The 18,999-nt window shown below is 40.0% G+C and overlaps 1 protein-coding gene across 1 annotated transcript; it reads left to right on the top strand.

The window, feature by feature from the left end:
* The first annotated feature begins 456 nt into the window (after positions 1 to 456).
* On the top strand, positions 457 to 18,936 carry CDC23 (cell division cycle 23). The gene is made up of 16 exons (XM_015064414.1): positions 457 to 649; positions 734 to 806; positions 2,954 to 3,091; positions 5,454 to 5,496; positions 6,027 to 6,132; positions 6,231 to 6,363; positions 7,894 to 8,071; positions 8,160 to 8,257; positions 8,390 to 8,471; positions 15,410 to 15,563; positions 15,679 to 15,798; positions 16,139 to 16,214; positions 16,521 to 16,582; positions 17,281 to 17,359; positions 17,437 to 17,556; positions 17,973 to 18,936. Exons 1-16 carry the CDS (start codon positions 495 to 497, stop codon positions 18,141 to 18,143), a joined length of 1,788 nt encoding a protein of 595 aa, XP_014919900.1. The 5' UTR covers positions 457 to 494; the 3' UTR covers positions 18,144 to 18,936.
* Positions 18,937 to 18,999: the final 63 nt, after the last annotated feature.

Below are 18,999 nucleotides of genomic sequence, written 5' to 3'. Positions count from 1 at the left end.
GAGGAAGGAAGGAATCTCCACCTGTGGCCATACATCTTCGTAAGAACAAAAATCCAGAGGATAGCAGGCATCCTTGCTAGACACATACACCATTTCGTTGTCCAGCGGCACAGAATCTGCTGACAAACTACGCTGTCCCTTCCAACCACATTACCCCTAAGATTCAGGGCACTTTCCCTTCTGCGCCCTTTCTTGCTCGTACTCCCAGCCCCAGCTTCCCAATCCACCTATTCCAGTCACTAGCTCTTTGCCCCGCTTCTTTTTTTTTCCCTCCCTCTATCCCTTCTAGTGCTAAATTTCCCGCCCTAGTAGCTCTTGACCAATCGGAGATGGGATTGTGTCTTCTTTCCCGGCCTTTTGGTGACGTTGAGAGAAGTAACATTTCTGATTGGATTTTCTGGAGCAGAAGTCCACCAATAACTGGCAGACTTTTTTGGCGCAGACGGACCGCTAGTATTATCGCTGGTGATTGGTTGGAGTGGCGAGTCAGGAAAATGGCTGCGAGTCCCTCTGTAGTCCCTATGGCTGCTCCGGTGATGCCGGTGCTGTCATCGAGCAGCGATTTCTCAAATTTGCGAGAAATAAAGAAGCAGCTACTACTCATCGCGGGCCTTACCCGGGAGCGGGGTCTACTGCACAGTAGTAAATGGTGAGACGTCAGGGTCGGAAGAGACTGGGTTTGGATCCTTGGCCTTTGGGGCTTGTTGGAATTAATTCAGTTTGGGTGTTCCAGGTCCGCGGAGTTGGCCTTCTCGCTCCCTGCCTTGCCTCTGGCCGAGCTGCAGCCGCCGCCGCCTATTACAGAGGTAAGCCCTTCCATCACTGTGAGCGCTCCCCACCAACCCGAAGGGTTATGGTGTATCCCGTCCTGCTTAGCAGGAATGTTTGTAGAGAGAATTAAAGCTTTTAAAGAGCTGGATGTTTTCAGCGATTTTTATCTGTGTGGTTTTGTTGATCTTTGTAAAGATTTGGTGGTGCTTTACTTAAGCTGGAGAGAATTAGTAAACAATCCTTGCTTAAGATTTCAGCCTTTTAAGTTTGATAGCCTAGCCTAGACAATGTTCCTAACGATGAGAAGAATCAAAGGTTTTAACAACAATGTAAAACTGGTTTTGGATTCAGATAGCTCTGGGTTCAAATCTCAGCTACACTAGGGACTTTTGGCAACTTTCATCTGTGAAATGCGGATAATAATAGTATCTACCTTAAGTGGATATTGCTAGAATTATATAAGATAGGAATATATTTTATGTTTGATCTACAGAAGGTATTTTTACATAGTCTGTGTGGTTTGAATAATTGTCACAATCCATTTTGTTTCTCCTGAAGATGCCATTTCTTGATTCCCCTCCCCTCCACACACTTTTTTTTATTTAATTTTTTATTTTTTAAAATTTACATCCAAATTAGTTAGCATATAGTGCAACAATGATTTCAAGAGTAGATTCCTTAGTGCCCTTTACCCATTTAGCCCATCCCCCCTCCCACAACCCCTCCAGTAACCCACAGTTTGTTCTCCATATTTATGAGTCTCTTCTGTTTTGTCCCCCTCCCTGTTTTTATATTATTTTTGTTTCCCTTCCCTTATGTTCATCTGTTTTGTCTCTTAAAGTCCTCATATGAGTGAAGTCATATGATTTTTGTCTTTCTCTAATTTCACTTAGCATAATGCCCTCCAATTCCATCCACCTAGTGGCAAATGGCAAGATTTCATTCTTTTTGATTGCCGAGTAATACTCCACTGTACATATATACCACATCTTCTTTATCCATTCATCCATCGATAGACATTTGGGCTCTTTCCATACTTTGGCTATTGTTGATAGTGCTGCTATAAACACAGGGGGTGCACGTGTCCATTTGAAACAGCACACCTGTATCCCGTGGATAAATGCCTAGTAGTGCAATTGCTGAGTCGTAGGGTAGTTCTATTTTAGTTTTTTGAGGAACCTCCATATTGTTTTCCAGAGTGGCTGCACCAGCTTGCATTCCCACACACACACTCTTAAAAATAGTGAAGGTTTCTGACGTCAGAAGGTATAATGCATGTGAGAGGAGGTGGGTGAAGAAATAAGGAATTGATGAAGACATGTGAAAAAGGCCACTAGACTCCTAAGTTGAATGAATACATTTAGGATTTATTAATTCAATGAAGAAAACACTGAACATGTTTTGGTTCCAGTTTTGTTCAAGTAATATTTGGGCCAAGAAGGATGAGGAAAATGTAGCAAATGAAGATTTAATCGACTTACCCCTAGAATTTGGGAGATTGTATGCTTTATTAACTTAAATGTGCATCATTTCATTTATATACAGAATTATGACTGTGTTCTATACTTTTTGCAATACTAACATGTCAAAACTTTTTTGAAGTATAAATAAAACTAATTGCACAGTATGTTGCATTTCTGTACATTTTGAAAGCGTGGAAAAGGAAGCAAATGTCAGATATTAATGCTAGACATTTTCCATGACTTTTCCACTTTTTCCTCATCAAATGTGTATTATTTGCTCCATTTTACCCATGAAAAAATGAGTTCTCAGAGAAACTAAGTAACTTCCCTACTAATGTCATGAAACCAGGAAATCAAGGAATCAGAATTTGAATCCAGTTCCCTAACACTAAAGCCTGTGCACCTTCGCACCTCATTTAAAGAACTAGTACAACTTTCTGAGTGTCTTGGTTCAGTTTTTAAAATTTTTAGTTTTTCCCAACTTTTTATTTTGAAAAAAGTTCAATGACCTTAGTGTGTAATAAGACAAATATACAAAAGTAATTTACATTTCTATGTATATGTAAATATGTATACATATCTACACACACGTATATGCTAGGTTTTGGGGAGGAAGAAAATACTTTTTCTTACATCTTGAAATTAATGAATATGCTTCTTGAATTTGAATTTTTGTTGTCTTGTTCCCAACCACTTATAAAAACTTGTCTCTCTTCTAGGAGGACGCCCAGGATATGGACGCTTATACCCTGGCCAAAGCCTACTTTGATGTTAAAGAGTATGATCGGGCAGCACATTTCCTGCATGGCTGCAATAGCAAAAAAGCCTATTTTCTATACATGTATTCTAGATATCTGGTGAGGGCCATTTTAAGATGTCATCTGCCTTCCATGAGGCATCCATATGTAGAACGAAAGGGGAAAAGTTTAATCTTTTAAATAGTTGAGCAGTAGTCTACTTGCTAAATATACTTTATAAATACTTAACAGTAATAAAGAGGATGTCATAAATAAAATTAAAAAGTGGCAATATAGAAGAAAATATTAAAAATATTTTTTATTACATTTTATTTATTTTTGATAGAGAGCACAAGTTGGGGGGGAAGGGCAGAGAGAGACGGAGACACAGAATCTGAAGCAGGCCCTAGGCTCGAAGCTGTCAGCATAGAGCCCGATGTGGGGCTCAAACTGACAAACCGCGAGATCATGACCTGAGCCGAAGTCGGACGTCCAACCGACTGAGCCACCCAGGTGCCCGGAAAATATTAAAAATATTGATAGGAGTCCATGGCTGGCTCAGTTGGTGGAGCATGTGACTCTTGATCTCAGGGTTGTGAGTTCGAGCCCACCCAGATTGGGTGTAGAGATTACTTAAAAAAATAAAATCCTTAAAAAAATTGATAATATTCATTACTGATAAAATAGGCACTAGGCTCCCTATTTTTATTTTTTTATTTATTAATTTTTTTTTTAATTAAAAAAATTTTTTTTTTCAACGTTTATTTATTTTTGGGATAGAGAGAGACAGAGCATGAACGGGGGAGGGGTAGAGAGAGAAAGACACAGAATCGGAAACAGGCTCCAGGCTCTGAGCCATCAGCCCAGAGCCTGACGCGGGGTTCGAACTCACGGACCGCGAGATTGTGACCTGGCTGAAGTCGGACGCTTAACCGACTGCGCCACCCAGGCGCCCCTTTTTTTTTTAATTTTTAAAAAACTTTGGGGCACCTGGGTGGCTCAGTTGGTTAAGCTGCCAACTTCAGCTCAGGTCATGATCTTGAGGCCTGTTGGGTTTGAGCCCCATGTCAGGCTCTCTGCTGACAGCTCGGAGCCTGGAGCCTGCTTCAAATTCTGTGTCTCCCTCTCTCTCTGCTCCTCCCCTGCTTGCATTCTGTCTCTGTCTTTCAAAAATAATAAACATTAAAAATTTTTTTTTTTTTAATTTTAAATCTTATTTATTTTTGAGAGAAAGAGGAACAGAGAAAGAGAGAAGCACTGAATCGGAAGCAGGCTCCAGACTTTGAGCTGTCAGCCCAGAGCCCGACGCAGGGCTCGAACCCACACACTGCCAGTTCATGACCTGAGCCGAAGCTGGATGCTCAACCGACTGTGCCATCCAGGCACCCCTTAAATTTTTTAATTTTTAAAAATTTATTTTGAGAGACAGCATAAGCAGGAGAGGAGCAGAGAGAGGAGAGAGAGAATCCCAATGCAAGCCCAACACGGGGCTCAATATGTGCACAATGATATATGAACAGGGCTATTTATTAAAGTATTTTTTGTAATAGCCATAATATGTCAATAACCTAAATATTCATTAGTCAAGCGGCACCTGGGTGGCTCAGTCAATTGGGTATCAGACTTCGGCTCAGGTCACGATCTCACCATTCATGATTCGAGCCCCATGTCTGGCTCTGTGCTGATAGTACAGAGCCTGGAGCCTGCTTCAGGTTCTATGTCTGTGTCTTTCTCTGCCCCTCTCCCGCTTGCACTCTGTCTCTCTCTCAAAAATAAATAAACATTAATATATATTCATTAGTCAAGAAATCCATTGTTAATTCTTGCCTGAAGTATTCTTTACAATGATATTGCAAAATAATGATTTTCCACTCCAGTATTCTCTCCACATTTGCTACTAGCCACTTGGCATTCTACTCTATGCAAGAGTTTTCCCTCACCATCCCCATTTATTTACCATCAGTATGAATTCAAGGATTCTTATATTTGTAATTGTTTGTAATTCATTACTGTGCTTATAAATTATGTCAATGCTCAAATTATTCCAGATTTGGACAGTGGGAGCCCCTGAATTATTGTTTAAAAGTAGTGACCAGTAGTAGTTGACATTTTGGTTGGACTTGGACCCTTTAGCTAGAATCAGACTCCTAGTTTTATTTTTATTTTGTTTTGTTTTATTTTATTTTAATTTATTTTATTTTAATTTTTTTTAATGTTTTTATTTATTTTTGAGAGACAGAGACAGAGAATGAGCAGGGGAAGAACAGAGAGAGAGGGAGACACAGAATCTGAAGCAGGCTCCAGGCTCTGGGCTGTCAACACAGAGCCCAGCGCGGGGCCCGAACCCACAAACGGCAAGATCTTGACCTGAGCCGAAGTCAGTTGCTTAACTGAGCCACCCAGGCGCCACCAGACTGCTAGTTTTAGAATGAGTTTCAAAATAAACTGAGAAAAGACCAATTTGTTGATTTTTCTCTTACAGTCTGGAGAAAAGAAGAAGGATGATGAAACAGTTGATAGTCTAGGTATGGATCTCTTTATCTTACCTTTTGGATGAAAGCAGGGGTTGCATAATCAAATGCCTATATGAGCCAGGCAGGTAATATAAAGGTGTGAAGTAGACTTAGGAGGACTGTTGCAAATTGGGGAGCACAACTTGGTAACTTGTAACCTGCTTGTTACCCAGCCCTGCTGACAGCTCTCTTGAGGAAATGTGGGCCTAGTGTAGTCAAGGCTTTCTTCCCTTGGCCCTACCTCATTCTTTGGGAACTGAAACTGGAAATTCAGCTTTTTAGTTGAGACTTCTGCTTTTTAAACACTGATCATTATTTTAAAGTTTTAAAAACCTTTGTGGGCCTAGCAAAATATGACTGTAGACCAGTTATCAGTGGTAATTTCTGGAATAAAGTGGATTGTGTAAGGTATTGTTGGCCACTTCTGAGTATTTGCTGGAAGTTCCAGGTGTAACTTTGGTTGATGTCAAGGGGAATGTCTAGGTCCGTGAAATGAAGATTGGCAGTCTTTCCTTAGATCTGAGATTTGGTTCCTTTCCTAGGTCCCCTGGAGAAAGGACAAGTTAAAAATGAGGCACTTAGAGAATTGAGAGTGGAACTTAGCAAAAAACACCAGGCTCGGGAACTTGATGGATTTGGCCTTTATCTGTAAGTGGTAGAGTAATTTCGATCCTTCTATAACATTTTCTCCAGAGTGGAAGGGATGTGTTATGAAACATTAACTTCTGTGATTGTCTCTTTCCTAGATATGGTGTGGTGCTTCGAAAACTGGACCTGGTGAAAGAGGCTATTGATGTGTTTGTGGAGGCTACTCATGTTTTGCCTTTGCACTGGGGAGCCTGGCTAGAACTCTGTAATTTAATTACGGACAAAGAGATGGTAAATTGAGAGGAGCTATGTGAAAGACCCTCTGCTCCAAGTCTTAATGTAATTCTGTAATGGGCTGGGAAGAGAGAGGTTTGCTAAACCTTTGTAGTTACATCTTTGCTTCTTCTCTAGTCTCTTTCATTGCTGGAATTTTGGTCTTTGTTTGAAAGACTCATGTCTGGCTCTTGTTTGGTGGTTGCTGTCGGATATGTGTCTAGTTATGTTAGAATATCTTTTCATTATTTCATGATTCACATTCACATTTTACTGTGACTTGCTTTATAGACTAAATGCTATTATACTTTTTTTTCCTCATTCCAAAGATGCCATAGGAAAGGTTTCTCTGATATCAAGGATTGTATTAAAAACATTTTTAAGGTCTCCGCTGAGCTGTCCTAGGACTTTGTAGAGATTTAGAAATTTGTTATTTAATGAATTAAAGTATATGAAATTGCTTTATAAACTGCAATCATTTTATTAATTATTATTATAGGACATTGTCTATAGAGTTTATTTTGCCATTCTGCAGCAGTTAATGGAATTGATAATACACTTGCTTTTGTTGGCTCTAAAGAACTGAAGGCTGGTCGATTTCCCCCAATAATGATACATGCTACTAAATCTGGGTCTGAAGTCTTATCTTGACTTACTCCTATTTATTATCTCTAACTGCCTAATAGACTTTCATTAAAAGTTTGTTTTTTCTCTGAACTCAAAATATGCAAAACCAAGTTTCTGATCTTGCCTACCAAATTCTTTCTTCCTCCCAGCTTGATAGACTCCCTTGATACCATCACTATTTCTCAAGATACCCAGTCTTGATGCCTCATCAGTAGATTTGTTCTTCTCTTTCTCTTATCTCCTTTTATCTAGTCAGTCACCAGACATTGCCATGGTCTCCTTCTTGCATGCATCTCTTTTGGTTTTCTTTGCCATCTTGGTTTTCATCTCAGATTTGGATTACTTATAGTTTTTCCATTTGTACACTCCCATTCCTATGCTATCGTGCATACGTTTTCACACTTACTCTTAAAACACCCATGTCATTGTGTCGTTCTCTTGCCAAAAATTTCAGTGGTTTCCTATTGGATCCCACTTCCTGTTTCGCCATAGGACCTGCCCTACCCATTCAGTCTTATTTTTTTCACTATTTTTGAACACATAGCCTCCTCTCAAACTAAGCTAGTTTCCTCATCCTATTCATTCACACTCAGGATTGTTTTGCCTCTATTGATGTTGTTGCCCTGCCTAGAGTGTTATCTTTTTTTCTTCTTCCTCTCTCTTTTTTTCTTTTCAAGTTCTACCTATCCTATAAGATTCACCTGAAATACTAGGCTTTTCTCTGAAGTCTTCCTTAATTTGGTCATTCCTCCCTATTGTGCTTGTAAGTCCTGTTCACTTAATTGAACTGCCCTCTGTTTGTTATGTGCTCTCCTAAAGTTTTGGTGATAAATTTCTTTAGACAAAAAGACAGTTCCTTGATGTTCATTTGAGAGAGAGGTCAAAGTATATTAAGTGTGTCCCTCTCTCTCCTGCTGGCAGCTGAAGTTCCTGTCTTTGCCAGACACCTGGATGAAAGAGTTTTTTCTGGCTCATATATACACAGAGTTGCAGTTGATAGAGGAGGCCCTGCAAAAGTATCAGAATCTCATTGATGTGGGCTTCTCTAAGAGCTCATATATTGTTTCCCAAATTGCAGTTGCCTATCACAATATCAGAGGTGAGTGAATAAGGACAATGAAATACCATCAAATCCTGAATGTAGCACTATGTTGTTTTCTAAACTTTCTTACCTTTTTTTCCTGCAGATATTGACAAAGCCCTCTCTATTTTTAATGAACTAAGGAAACAAGACCCATACAGGATTGAAAATATGGACACATTCTCCAACCTTCTTTATGTCAGGGTGAGCTGCTTCCTTTGCTTAGAATTGATCAAGCTCTTTTGTGCTTTAATCTCTTGGGTTGGATTGTCACAAGTTGCATTAGCTAGGGGGTTCCTTAACTCATGCTTAGATTGTCTTTCCGTTTTCTTCTAGAGCATGAAATCAGAGTTGAGTTACCTGGCTCACAACCTCTGTGAGATTGATAAATATCGTGTGGAAACATGCTGTGTAATTGGTAAGAGTCACTACTTTTTTTCTTTTAAGATTTATTTTTACTGTAAGTAATACAAATGTAAAAAATAACAATTAAAAGTGTCAAAGAGGGGTGCCTGGGTAGCTCAGTTGGTCAAGCATCCGACTATGGCTCAGGTCATGAGTTTGAGCCCCAAATCGGGCACTCTGCTGTCAGCACAGAGCCCACTTCGGATCCTCTATCTCCCTCTCTCTCTGCCCCTCCTCCGCTTGCACTCTCTCTCTGAAAAATAAATAAACATTTAAAAGTGTCAAAGATAACAAAATATATACTATAGAATGTAAAAGCACAGTGTAATCCCACCCCCTAGATTATTTGGTGAGCATGACTCCAGAATGTTTTTCTATGTGAATACATGTGAATGCTAAAAATGTGTGTGTGGGTGCATGCGTATGTATAACTTGCTTGCAAAAACTGTATCATTATACACACTGCTCTGTAACTTTTCCTTTTTAAAAATATTAACAGTAAGCTTTCTCATTTTTTTATTTAGTACATGAAGATTTGTATTATTTTTGATGGCTATTCAGTATTTTATTTCATAGATGTACCATTTTTATTTTTATTTAACCATTTTCTATTGTATAAGTTGTGGCCACTATTTATTAATATAAAAATAGTTTCAGGAAACATCTTTGTATGTGTACATTTATTTTTTCATGTTTATTCAACTATCATCCATGTGATCCATTCCTAGCAGTGAAGGTTGGATCAAAATGTGTATATTTTAACCTTAATATTACTAAAAAGCTTATAAGAATTTCCAATCCTAGGGGCATCTATGTGGCTTAATCGGTTAAGCATCTGACTCTTGATTTTGGCTCAGGTCATGATCTCACAGTTGTAAGACTGAGCCCTGCATTGGGCTCTCACTGAGTGTGGAGCCTGCTTAAAGTTCTCTCTCTCCTCTGACCGTCTCACCTGCTCATGCTGTCTCTCTCTCTAAAGTAAAACAAACAAACAAACAAACAAAAAAAGAATTTCCAATCCTATGAAAACAAATCAGAAAACCTCTTTCTTCGTTATAGGGGTATTTCAATCTTTGTACTTTTGACATTTTGGACTGATAATTTTTTTGTGTGTGTTGGGGGCCGTCCTGTACATTGAGGGTGTTAGCAGTATCGCTAGCCTCTACCCACTAGATGGCAATAACCCTCTTCCCCCGGTAGTGACAACCAAAAATGTTTGCAGATATTGCCAACTCTTGGGGTCATAATCATCTGTGGTTGAGAATCATCCGTGGTTGAGAACCATGCCCTTTGTACTCTACCACACTTATTGTGACCTTATCATCAATTGACATAAACATATCAGTGGCCACATTTGGATAAAAGTAAGCTTGGTTGTTTGTGACAGAAAGCCCAGGTTCCCTGGAAATGAAAGGGAAATCCCCCTTCCTGGGTGTTTGGTGACCTGGCGTTGAGATCGTACATTCATATCTTTCTAGGTCAGGAAGTTGTTAGTAAACTGATAGAATTTCTATCCATTAATTTAATATTATTAGCCCTTGAGTAAGTTGTAGTTCATTGTGGGAAATAAGCGTTAAAAAATATAATAGGCCCTAGGGTGCTTGGGTGGCTCGGTTGGTTGAGCATCCAACTTCAGGTCAGGTCATGATTTCATGGTTTATGAGTTCGAGCTCCACATCTGGCTCACTGCTGTCAGTGCAGAGCCCCCTTTGGATACCCTGTCTCCCTCTCTTTCTGCCCCTCCCCTGCTTGTGCTCTTTCTCGCTCAAAAATAAATAAAACATTAAAAAAAAAATGTAATAGGTCCTGGGGTGCCTGGGGGGCTCAGTCATTTGAGCTTCTGACTCTGGATTTTAGCTCAGGTCATGATCTCACAGTTTGTGAGATTGAGCCCCATGTGAGGCTCTGTGCTGACAGTACAGAACTCGCTTGGGATCTTCTCTCTCCCTCCCTCTCTCGAATGTCCCTCCTCCGCTCATGCATGTGCTGGCTCTCTCTCCCCCTACCCAAACAAATAAACATTTAAAAAAAATAATAGGTTTTTTTTTTTAATTTTTTTTTAATGTTTATTTTTGAGACAGAGGGAAACAGAGTGCAAGTGGGGGAGGGGCAGAGAGAGAGGGAGACACAGAATCTGAAACAGGCTCCAGGACTCTGAGATGTCAGCACAGAGCCCGATGCAGGGCTCGAACCCACGAACCGTGAGATCATGACCTGAGCCGAAGTCAGACGCTTAACCGACTGAGCCACCCAGGCGCCCCAAAATGTAATAGGTTCTATTGGAACATAGGTGAGAATAAGAATAAATGATCTTTTCAATATCAGAACATTATAAAGAAAATATAAAGTCCATTAGGGTGAGGGCATCATCCCATTTTATTCAGAAAACATCTTTTGAACATTTTTTTTTTTTTTAAGTTTATGTATTTATTTTGAGGGAGAGAGAGAGCAAAAGCTGGGGAGGGGCAAAGAGAAGGAGAGGCAGAATCCCAAGCAGGCTCCATACCATCAGCACAGAGCCAGTGCAGGGGTCAAACTCAAAAACCCTGAGATCATGACCTGAACCAAGATCAAGAGTTGGATGCTTAACCAACTGTGCCAACCAGGTGCCTCACCCTGTGCTTTCTTTTGCAGTACCTACCCTTATTGCCCATCGAGGAAGACTAGTAAAAAAAAATAACTATAATGCAGTGGGTTGAGTGTTATGATTGAGGTAAACCTAAGATGCTAAGAGAGTACATCAGTATCTAATCTAGCCTGTGATTATTAGGGAAGTCTTCCTGAGATGGTGATGCTTGAAGGCTGGGCAGAAGTAAAACAGTTCAGTAAGAGAGTAAAAGGATTGACTTCGGAAGGGCATTCCCTGTATAGCACCAAAGTATGAAACAGGCATTCTGCCTGAAGTAGCTCAGCATCTGGAAGCATGGTGTGGGAATGTTCAAAAAGGGGCCCTATCTTGAAGAGGCTTTTATGCCTTGCTGAACATTAGGATTTTATTATGAAGGCAGTAGGAGTCTTCTGAAGGAATGTAAACCAGAGTGATGAATGTTCTCAGATTTTCAGATTTTTGGAATAATCCAGTCTAGGGATGATGAGAGCCTACACTGAAGTATTGGCAGCAGGGATGGAGAGAGGCTGTTGGACTTAAAAGGTATTTAAGAAGTAGAACAAATAGGGGGCACCTGGGTGGCTCAGTTGGTTAAGTGTCCGACTTCGGCTCAGGTAATAATCTCATGGTTTGTGAGTTCAAGCCCCACATCAGGCTCTGTGTTCACAGCTCAGAGCCTGGATCCTGCTTCAGATTCTGTGTCTCCTTCTCTCTCTGCCCCTCCCCCGCTCACACTCTGTCTCTGTCTCTCAAAAATAAATAAACGTTGAAAAAAAAAAAGAAGTAGAACAAATAGGAATTGGTGACTGGGCAACCAGTTGGATAACAGTGCTCTATACATGAAGAAAGGAAATAGAGGTGGGGGAGAGAAGGAATGAATAATCCTTTTTTAAACCTCCACACTTAATGCCAGTTAAAATCAAAAGAGACTTACATATGAAGAGCAATGATTTAGGAGTTTCTTGTTTGTTTGTTTTGATTTTATAGTAGCTTTTATTATTTTTTATTTAATTTTTAAAAATTTTTTTATTTTTAAGTTTACATCTAAGTTGGTTAACATATAGTGCTATAATGATTTCAGGAGTAGATTCCAGTGATTCATCCTCTATGTGTAACATCCAGTGCTCTTCCCAACAAGTGTCTTCCTTAATGCCCCTTACCCATTTAGCCTACCCCCTGCCCCCCACAACCGCTCCGGCAACCCTCAGTTTGTTCTCTATACTTAAAAGTCTCTTATGCTTTGTCCCCTCCCTGTTTTCATATTCTTTTTGCTTCCTTTCTCTGTTTTGTAACTTAAATTCCACATATGAGTGAAGTCTTATATTTATCTTTCTCTGACTGATTTTGCTTAGCATAATACCCTCTAGTTCCATCCACGTTGTTGCAAATGCCAAGATTTCATTCTTTTTGACTGCCGAGTAATACTCCATTGTATTTATATACCACATCTTCTTTATCCATTCATTTGTCAATGGACATTTGGACTCTTTCCATACTTTGGCTATTGTTGATAGTGCTGCTATTAACTTTGGGGCACATGTGCCCCTTCGAAATAGCACACTTTGTCCCTTGGATAAATACCTAGTAGTGCAATTGCTGGGTTGTAGGGTAATTCTATTTTTAACTTTTTGAGGAAACTCCATACTGTTTTCCAGAGTGCCTGCACCAGTTTGCATTTACAAGAGTTACTTGTTTTTTTAATAATCATTTGAGGTGAACTCCTTAATGAACTGTTTTTTTTTTTTCCCTCAGTATATGTGTTAAATGCCCAGCACAGTGCCTGACATATGGTCAATAAATGTTTGTTGAATTCAGCCCACCTACTTTAAGAATGAAAAATAAGGAATATTAGTTTATGATAAAAAAAATATCCTTCAGCTTTCATATTATAGCCAATTCAGAGGAAGTAAAAGTAGAAAAAAGGGTAGAGAGAAAAAAAAAACCTGAGGACCTGAGAGAAAATGAACATTCTTATGAATAGAATGGTCGCAAGGATCTCCTGTTGGTTTAGTCCTTGCATCTGCTTTGATGTTTCTTTTTTTTTTTTTAATTTTTTTTTCAACGTTTTTATTTATTTTTGGGACAGAGAGAGACAGAGCATGAACGGGGGAGGGGCAGAGAGAGAGGGAGACACAGAATCGGAAACAGGCTCCAGGCTCTGAGCCATCAGCCCAGAGCCTGATGCGGGGCTCGAACTCACGGACCGCGAGATCGTGACCTGGCTGAAGTCGGACGCTTAACCGACTGCGCCACCCAGGCGCCCCTGCTTTGATGTTTCAATGTGAATTGTTTCCTTCTTTGTCTTTTCTGGAGTCCCAATGTCTGACAGGCAGCATTTTATGTACTATGTGAAACAGCTTATACTACAATATAGCATAGTTAAGTTTGGACTCTGGAACCAGACTACCCAAGTTTAAATCTCGGTTCTACTACTAACTAGTTGTGTGACTTTGGGCCTAACCTGTCTCTGCTATAGTTTTCTCATTCACAAAGCAATAATAATGGATCCTTCTCTCATGTAATTGTCATGAAGATTAGATAAATTAATGCCTACAAAGCACTTACAGCAATGTAGTTGCCCAGCACACTTGTAATCATTAGTATATTTTAGCTGCTCCAAATGAGATTTAAAAAATCTCATGTACTTGATCTTTGCTCAAAACTTGGCCAATTCTGACTTCCTTAATATCTCTATCATTCTCACTCCTTTAGAAGCTAGGGCATATATAGGGCTATACCCTTCTTCCTGGGTGAGGATCAGTATTTTGGCCTAGAAATGTACTATGCTGATGTATATAGCTCTGATCTTCCCTTTCCCTACTCTCTCACTTATGACTATTTATTTTACTATTATAAACATTCTTCTTCATAGCTACATTACAAACAGGATGCGTGGGGATTTAAAATTATTATTGAAGTATAATGTTATATTAGTTCCAGGTGTATAACATAGAGATTCTACAATTCTGTGTATCATTGAATGCTCACCATGATAAGCTAGTCATGATACAAAGTTACTACAGATTTATTGACTGTATTCCCTATGCTGTACTTTGCATTCTGTGACTTACTTATTTTAAAACTGGAAATGTGTACCTCTTAATCCCCTCTATCTATTCATTCATCTTTTTAAAAAAATAATTTATTCCTGAGGTTCCTAGGTGGCTCAGTCGGTTAAGCATCTGATTCTTGATCTCAGCTCAAGGTCATTATCTTATGATTCTTGAGATCAAGTCCCATTTGGGGCTTTGTGCTAACAGCGTGGAGCCTGCTTGGGTTTCTCTCTCCTTGCTCTCTGCCTCTCCCTTGCTCTCTCAAAAATAAATAAACTTTAAAAATAGCTTTATTGAAAAAAAACCAGGCTTATTAAGGTATAATTTACATAAGTTTATACTTCAAGGAGTTTTTGTAAATGTATACAGTTGTGTAACCATAACCATAAATCCATTTTAGAACATTCTGGCACCCCTGGAAGTTCCCTTGAGTCTGTTTGCAGTCAGTCCCTCTTGCATCCCCCAGCAGACACAGATTTGCCTTCTATCTCTATATTTTGCCTTTTCTAGAAATTTTCATGTGAATGGTATCTTGCAGTTTTTAGTCTTGTTTGGCTTCTTTCACTTAGCTGTTTCTGAGATTCACCAGTGTTGTAGCATATTTCAGTAGTTTTTTTTTTTTTTTAAGTTTATTTATTTATTTTGAGAGAGAGCTCAGCACGTGCACAAATTGGGAGGGGCAGAGAGAGAGGAAGAGAGAAACCATCCAGACACCCCTCAGTAGTTCTTTTGAATGTTGAGTAGTACTCCATTGTTTGGATATGTATATTTTGTTTATCCATTTACCAGTTGACTTAAGATAAATGGGTTTTATACCCTTTCTGCAAATAAAATCTTCCACAGATTCCTAAAAGCTCTCACTTGCTCTTTTCAAGACCAACAATGATAGATCTGATTTGATTCTTATGGGAGAGAGGAGCTCAGAGCTCTACCTTTTTATCCCTTGAAGTACCTCTTTAGAAACCTGGGAATGTAGTTGGAAAACTACCAAACTGTAGAAATTTCCCATCCTTTGTTAAGAAAATATGTATAAGTGCTATATTCAGATGAAATAAACTGAAGAAAAACTTGAAGTGTTAGGGAACATTTTTTTTTTTTAAACCAATATGTGTGATAGATGAGTATATTTCCCAAGGGAATAATGATGTTCCCTTCATGTACATTTTGGCTTTTCTGCAAATACTTTGGGGGAATGAGTTATAGTTTCATGCCTGCTCTGTGGAATGCTATTTTAGGGAACTTTTATTTTTATCTCTCTAGTTACTTACATGTCTTTTGTTTTTCAATCAGGCAATTACTATAGTTTGCGGTCTCAGCATGAGAAGGCAGCCTTATATTTCCAGAGAGCACTGAAATTGAATCCTCGGTATCTTGGGGCATGGACACTGATGGGACATGAGTACATGGAAATGAAGAACACATCTGCTGCTATTCAGGCATACAGGTGAGTTTCTGGTTGAGTGGTGAGGTGGAGGAGATTGATGTTAGGAGCCTCTCCTGAGCCTGCAAGTCTCTAACCTTGATTCTCCCCTCTTACCAATCTCTCTTTTGTTTCGTAGACATGCCATTGAGGTCAATAAACGGGACTACAGAGCCTGGTATGGGCTTGGACAGACCTATGAAATCCTCAAGATGCCATTTTACTGCCTTTATTATTACAGACGGGCCCATCAGCTTCGGTAAATCTGACCAGTTGATGATGTGTTTGTTATGAGACGGGCTAGTACTTTATCTTTTGATAGCTACTGAAGAATCACAGTGAATGAATGGTTTTCACTCTTAGAGACCTGGGTGTAGACTTGCCCTATGCTCCTTGGTCATTTTTATGCAGTATATTCTGATGGGTTAGTTGGTAGTATAATTGTGAACACAAAATACTGTAATTATATGAAGTATTGGATTAAAGGCTAATCCCTGCATGGATTTGAATTAGTGGTTGTTGGTGGTGTGTCCTCAAGGTTGGACTTTAGTAACTTTTTAAAGTCTTTGCTCAGACTGCCTATTCCTCCTCTTTCTTAGGCCGAATGATTCTCGTATGCTGGTTGCTTTAGGAGAATGTTATGAGAAACTCAATCAACTAGTAGAAGCCAAAAAGGTACCTGAATTTGGGTCCTGGAGAATTTGAATGGAGATGTGCTGTTTGGATGAAGGGTTGGTCTCTCTGTGCTCTAATTTTCCTTCATGTTGATCTATCTACCTAGGAAAGTTTTAAGTATTTATAGGTGCATAGGCTAAAAAGCAAAGCACGGCTGACATTGTCAGTGGGATTATCAGTCTAGTACAAATGCTTTGTATTCTGCAAATCTGAACTTCTGGGAGGCTTGTAGGACTTGAGCCTTTATGTGGTAGGTCATGGCACATGGGACAATGGTCAAAAGTGATCAGTTTATTGTTTTGACAGTGTTATTGGAGAGCTTACGCCGTGGGAGATGTGGAGAAAATGGCTCTGGTGAAACTGGCCAAGTGAGTGAAAAGAATGAAATGCTGTTGTTATTTCTGCTGGCTTCTCTGGTACGGCTCATCCTGCACTCTCTAGAGCCCCCATCGTCCTCCTACATGAGTGTGCAGATGCATCAGGGTGTGTGAATACTGGTCTGGAAGTTAAGCCATCTTGACTCTGGAGACTCCTCTCTAAAGGGGGAACTGCTTTCCTGTTAGGCAAGGGATCAAGAATGAATTGAAAGGAATGAAATTTTCATGTCAAAGCAGTCTAGGAAAACTACTTTAAGTACTGATCCTCCTCCAGATAAAGCCCAAGGAAATAAGGAATGACTCAGAAATAGCAGGCAAACAAGTCTTAAATGCAATCTTATTCCTGCCAGTTCTTTTCTGAATTCTTAGAAAAAAGTCTGAATTGCTTGGTGTCTTTTTAAAATTTTGCTCAGAGTATTATCAGAGAATTTTGCAAAGGTGTGTTGTCCACTATAAGTATTTACCTACTCCCCCTCCATCACCAGTAGGAGAGGAACGAGGCTGAGTTTTGATGAGGTATCCATCACATTGGGACACTAATATTATTCTGGGTCCCAGTGTGCCATTTATGTCAAACCTTGTAGTTTTCTCTGTATTGCCATTTTTTGGGTCTTAATCATGTGCTTTGCGTTTTACCATTAGCTTGCTCTGAGATCTGATGTGTACTTACAGACCTATTTATTTTGTAGGCTTCATGAACAGTTGACTGAGTCAGAACAAGCTGCCCAGTGTTACATCAAATATATCCAAGACATCTACTCCTGTGGGGTATGTTTCACGACCATGTGAACTGGGTTGCTGATCGTATTCTCATCGCCTTAGTCACTCTTGCTTTCCTTATCCAGGAAATAGTGGAGCACTTGGAGGAGAGCACTGCTTTCCGTTATTTGGCACAGTACTATTTTAAGTGCAAGCTGTGGGATGAAGCTTCAACTTGTGCCCAAAAGTGTTGTGCATTCAATGATGTGAGTAGCAGTTCTTTGCTCAAGGGTTTGGATTTTAGGTTCAAACATATGATGTTTAAGAGGCACCTGGGTGGCTCAGTCGGTTGAGCATTCAACTCTTGGTTTTGGCTCAGGTCATGATCTCACGGTTCGCGAGTTTGAGCCCCACCTTGGGCTCTGCGTTGACAGTGTGGATCCTGCTTGGGGTTCTCTCTTCCTGTCTCTCTGCCCCTCCCCTGCCTTTGCTCTTTCTCTTAAAATAAATTTAAAAACAAACAAAACGTATGATGGTTATGATCATCTGAGAGTGGAAGATGGGTAAGAAGGTAAGTGGAAAGGCTTCCTTGATCTGTGAAACTTTTACATCAGTATTTTAGAACTGGTTTTTGAGAATAGCCTTGGATAGACTTTGAAACACTTTTCTGATTTTGTTTCAGACCCGGGAAGAAGGCAAGGCCTTGCTCCGGCAAATCCTACAGCTTCGGAACCAAGGGGAGACTCCCTCCACTGAGATGCCTGCTCCCTTTTTCCTCCCTGCTTCACTTTCTGCTAACAACACTCCCACACGCAGAGTTTCTCCACTCAACCTGTCTTCAGTCACACCGTAGTTGGCTGTTTTCAAGCCAGCGCACTACTAGACCCATGTTAAGCCTTACTTCTGTGTAAGGAATGGCCACATCTGTTCTTCCAAGGACCTTAGTTGTCCGTTTGTACAGATGGAAACAGCTCCTTGGGGATGGTTTACAGAATCTGACAGAATAATCCTGGCAGGAACGGACATGGTCTTTTGCCGGTTAGAAGCACTTCTGTTTCCCTTCTGTTCAGAGAGTGGCTACGAATCTGGGCCTTCTTCCCAGACCTTTTCTCCCCATCTAAAAAACATCCTTTTAACAGCACTTTAGTACAGGCAAGGCTTACAGAAACCAGGTTTTAATGCTGCTGGGAGTGAGAGATTTCTTTAGGGAGGGATGGAAGGGAGAACAGTGTGCCACTCTACCGTCTGCAGGCAGTAGGGGCACTGGATACCCTAGGAAGGTGAGGGTACTGGATAGACATGACCTCATCATTCTGGATTTACTGGGCATGACTATGCTGTCAGAGGTAAGATTTAAACGGAAGCTACACATTTGTTCTTGCTCTGGGGGGACATTCTTCAGAAACAATTTTAAGAACTCTTCATAGAAATTTTCATATTGGAATTAACTTACTAGAGTTGAATGAAAGAGGGGGCAAAAAGAATCTTACTTTGCATGGAACTGTTGATGGCAAAAGAGCCTATGGAGTTACCTATACTCTTACTAAAGCGAAGCAAGGAGTCAGGATTACAGATAATTTCATGGATGTTCAAGAGGTGTTAGGTTTTGTGACCGTATAGACAAGAATAAACCCATTTCAACCTGGTCTGTTATAAATATTTTCGATGTAGTTATGTTCCCTACCCGCCCCCCCCCCACCCCCATGCCT

Source organism: Acinonyx jubatus, chromosome A1 (genome assembly GCF_027475565.1).
Source record: "Acinonyx jubatus isolate Ajub_Pintada_27869175 chromosome A1, VMU_Ajub_asm_v1.0, whole genome shotgun sequence".
NCBI classification, from domain to species: domain Eukaryota; kingdom Metazoa; phylum Chordata; class Mammalia; order Carnivora; family Felidae; genus Acinonyx; species Acinonyx jubatus.
This window is presented reverse-complemented; position numbering and strand designations above follow the sequence as displayed.

What these genes read in the sequence shown, in the direction of transcription:
- CDC23 (XM_015064414.1), top strand. Translation starts at nt 495, where the DNA reads ATGGCTGCGAGTCCCTCTGTAGTCCCTATGGCTGCTCCGGTGATGCCG. An exon ending in CTACTGCACAGTAGTAAATG is followed by an intron (nt 650 to 733) that starts GTGAGACGTCAG and finishes TGGGTGTTCCAG; the next exon opens with GTCCGCGGAGTTGGCCTTCT. An exon ending in AGTGTTGTGCATTCAATGAT is followed by an intron (nt 17,557 to 17,972) that starts GTGAGTAGCAGT and finishes ATTTTGTTTCAG; the next exon opens with ACCCGGGAAGAAGGCAAGGC.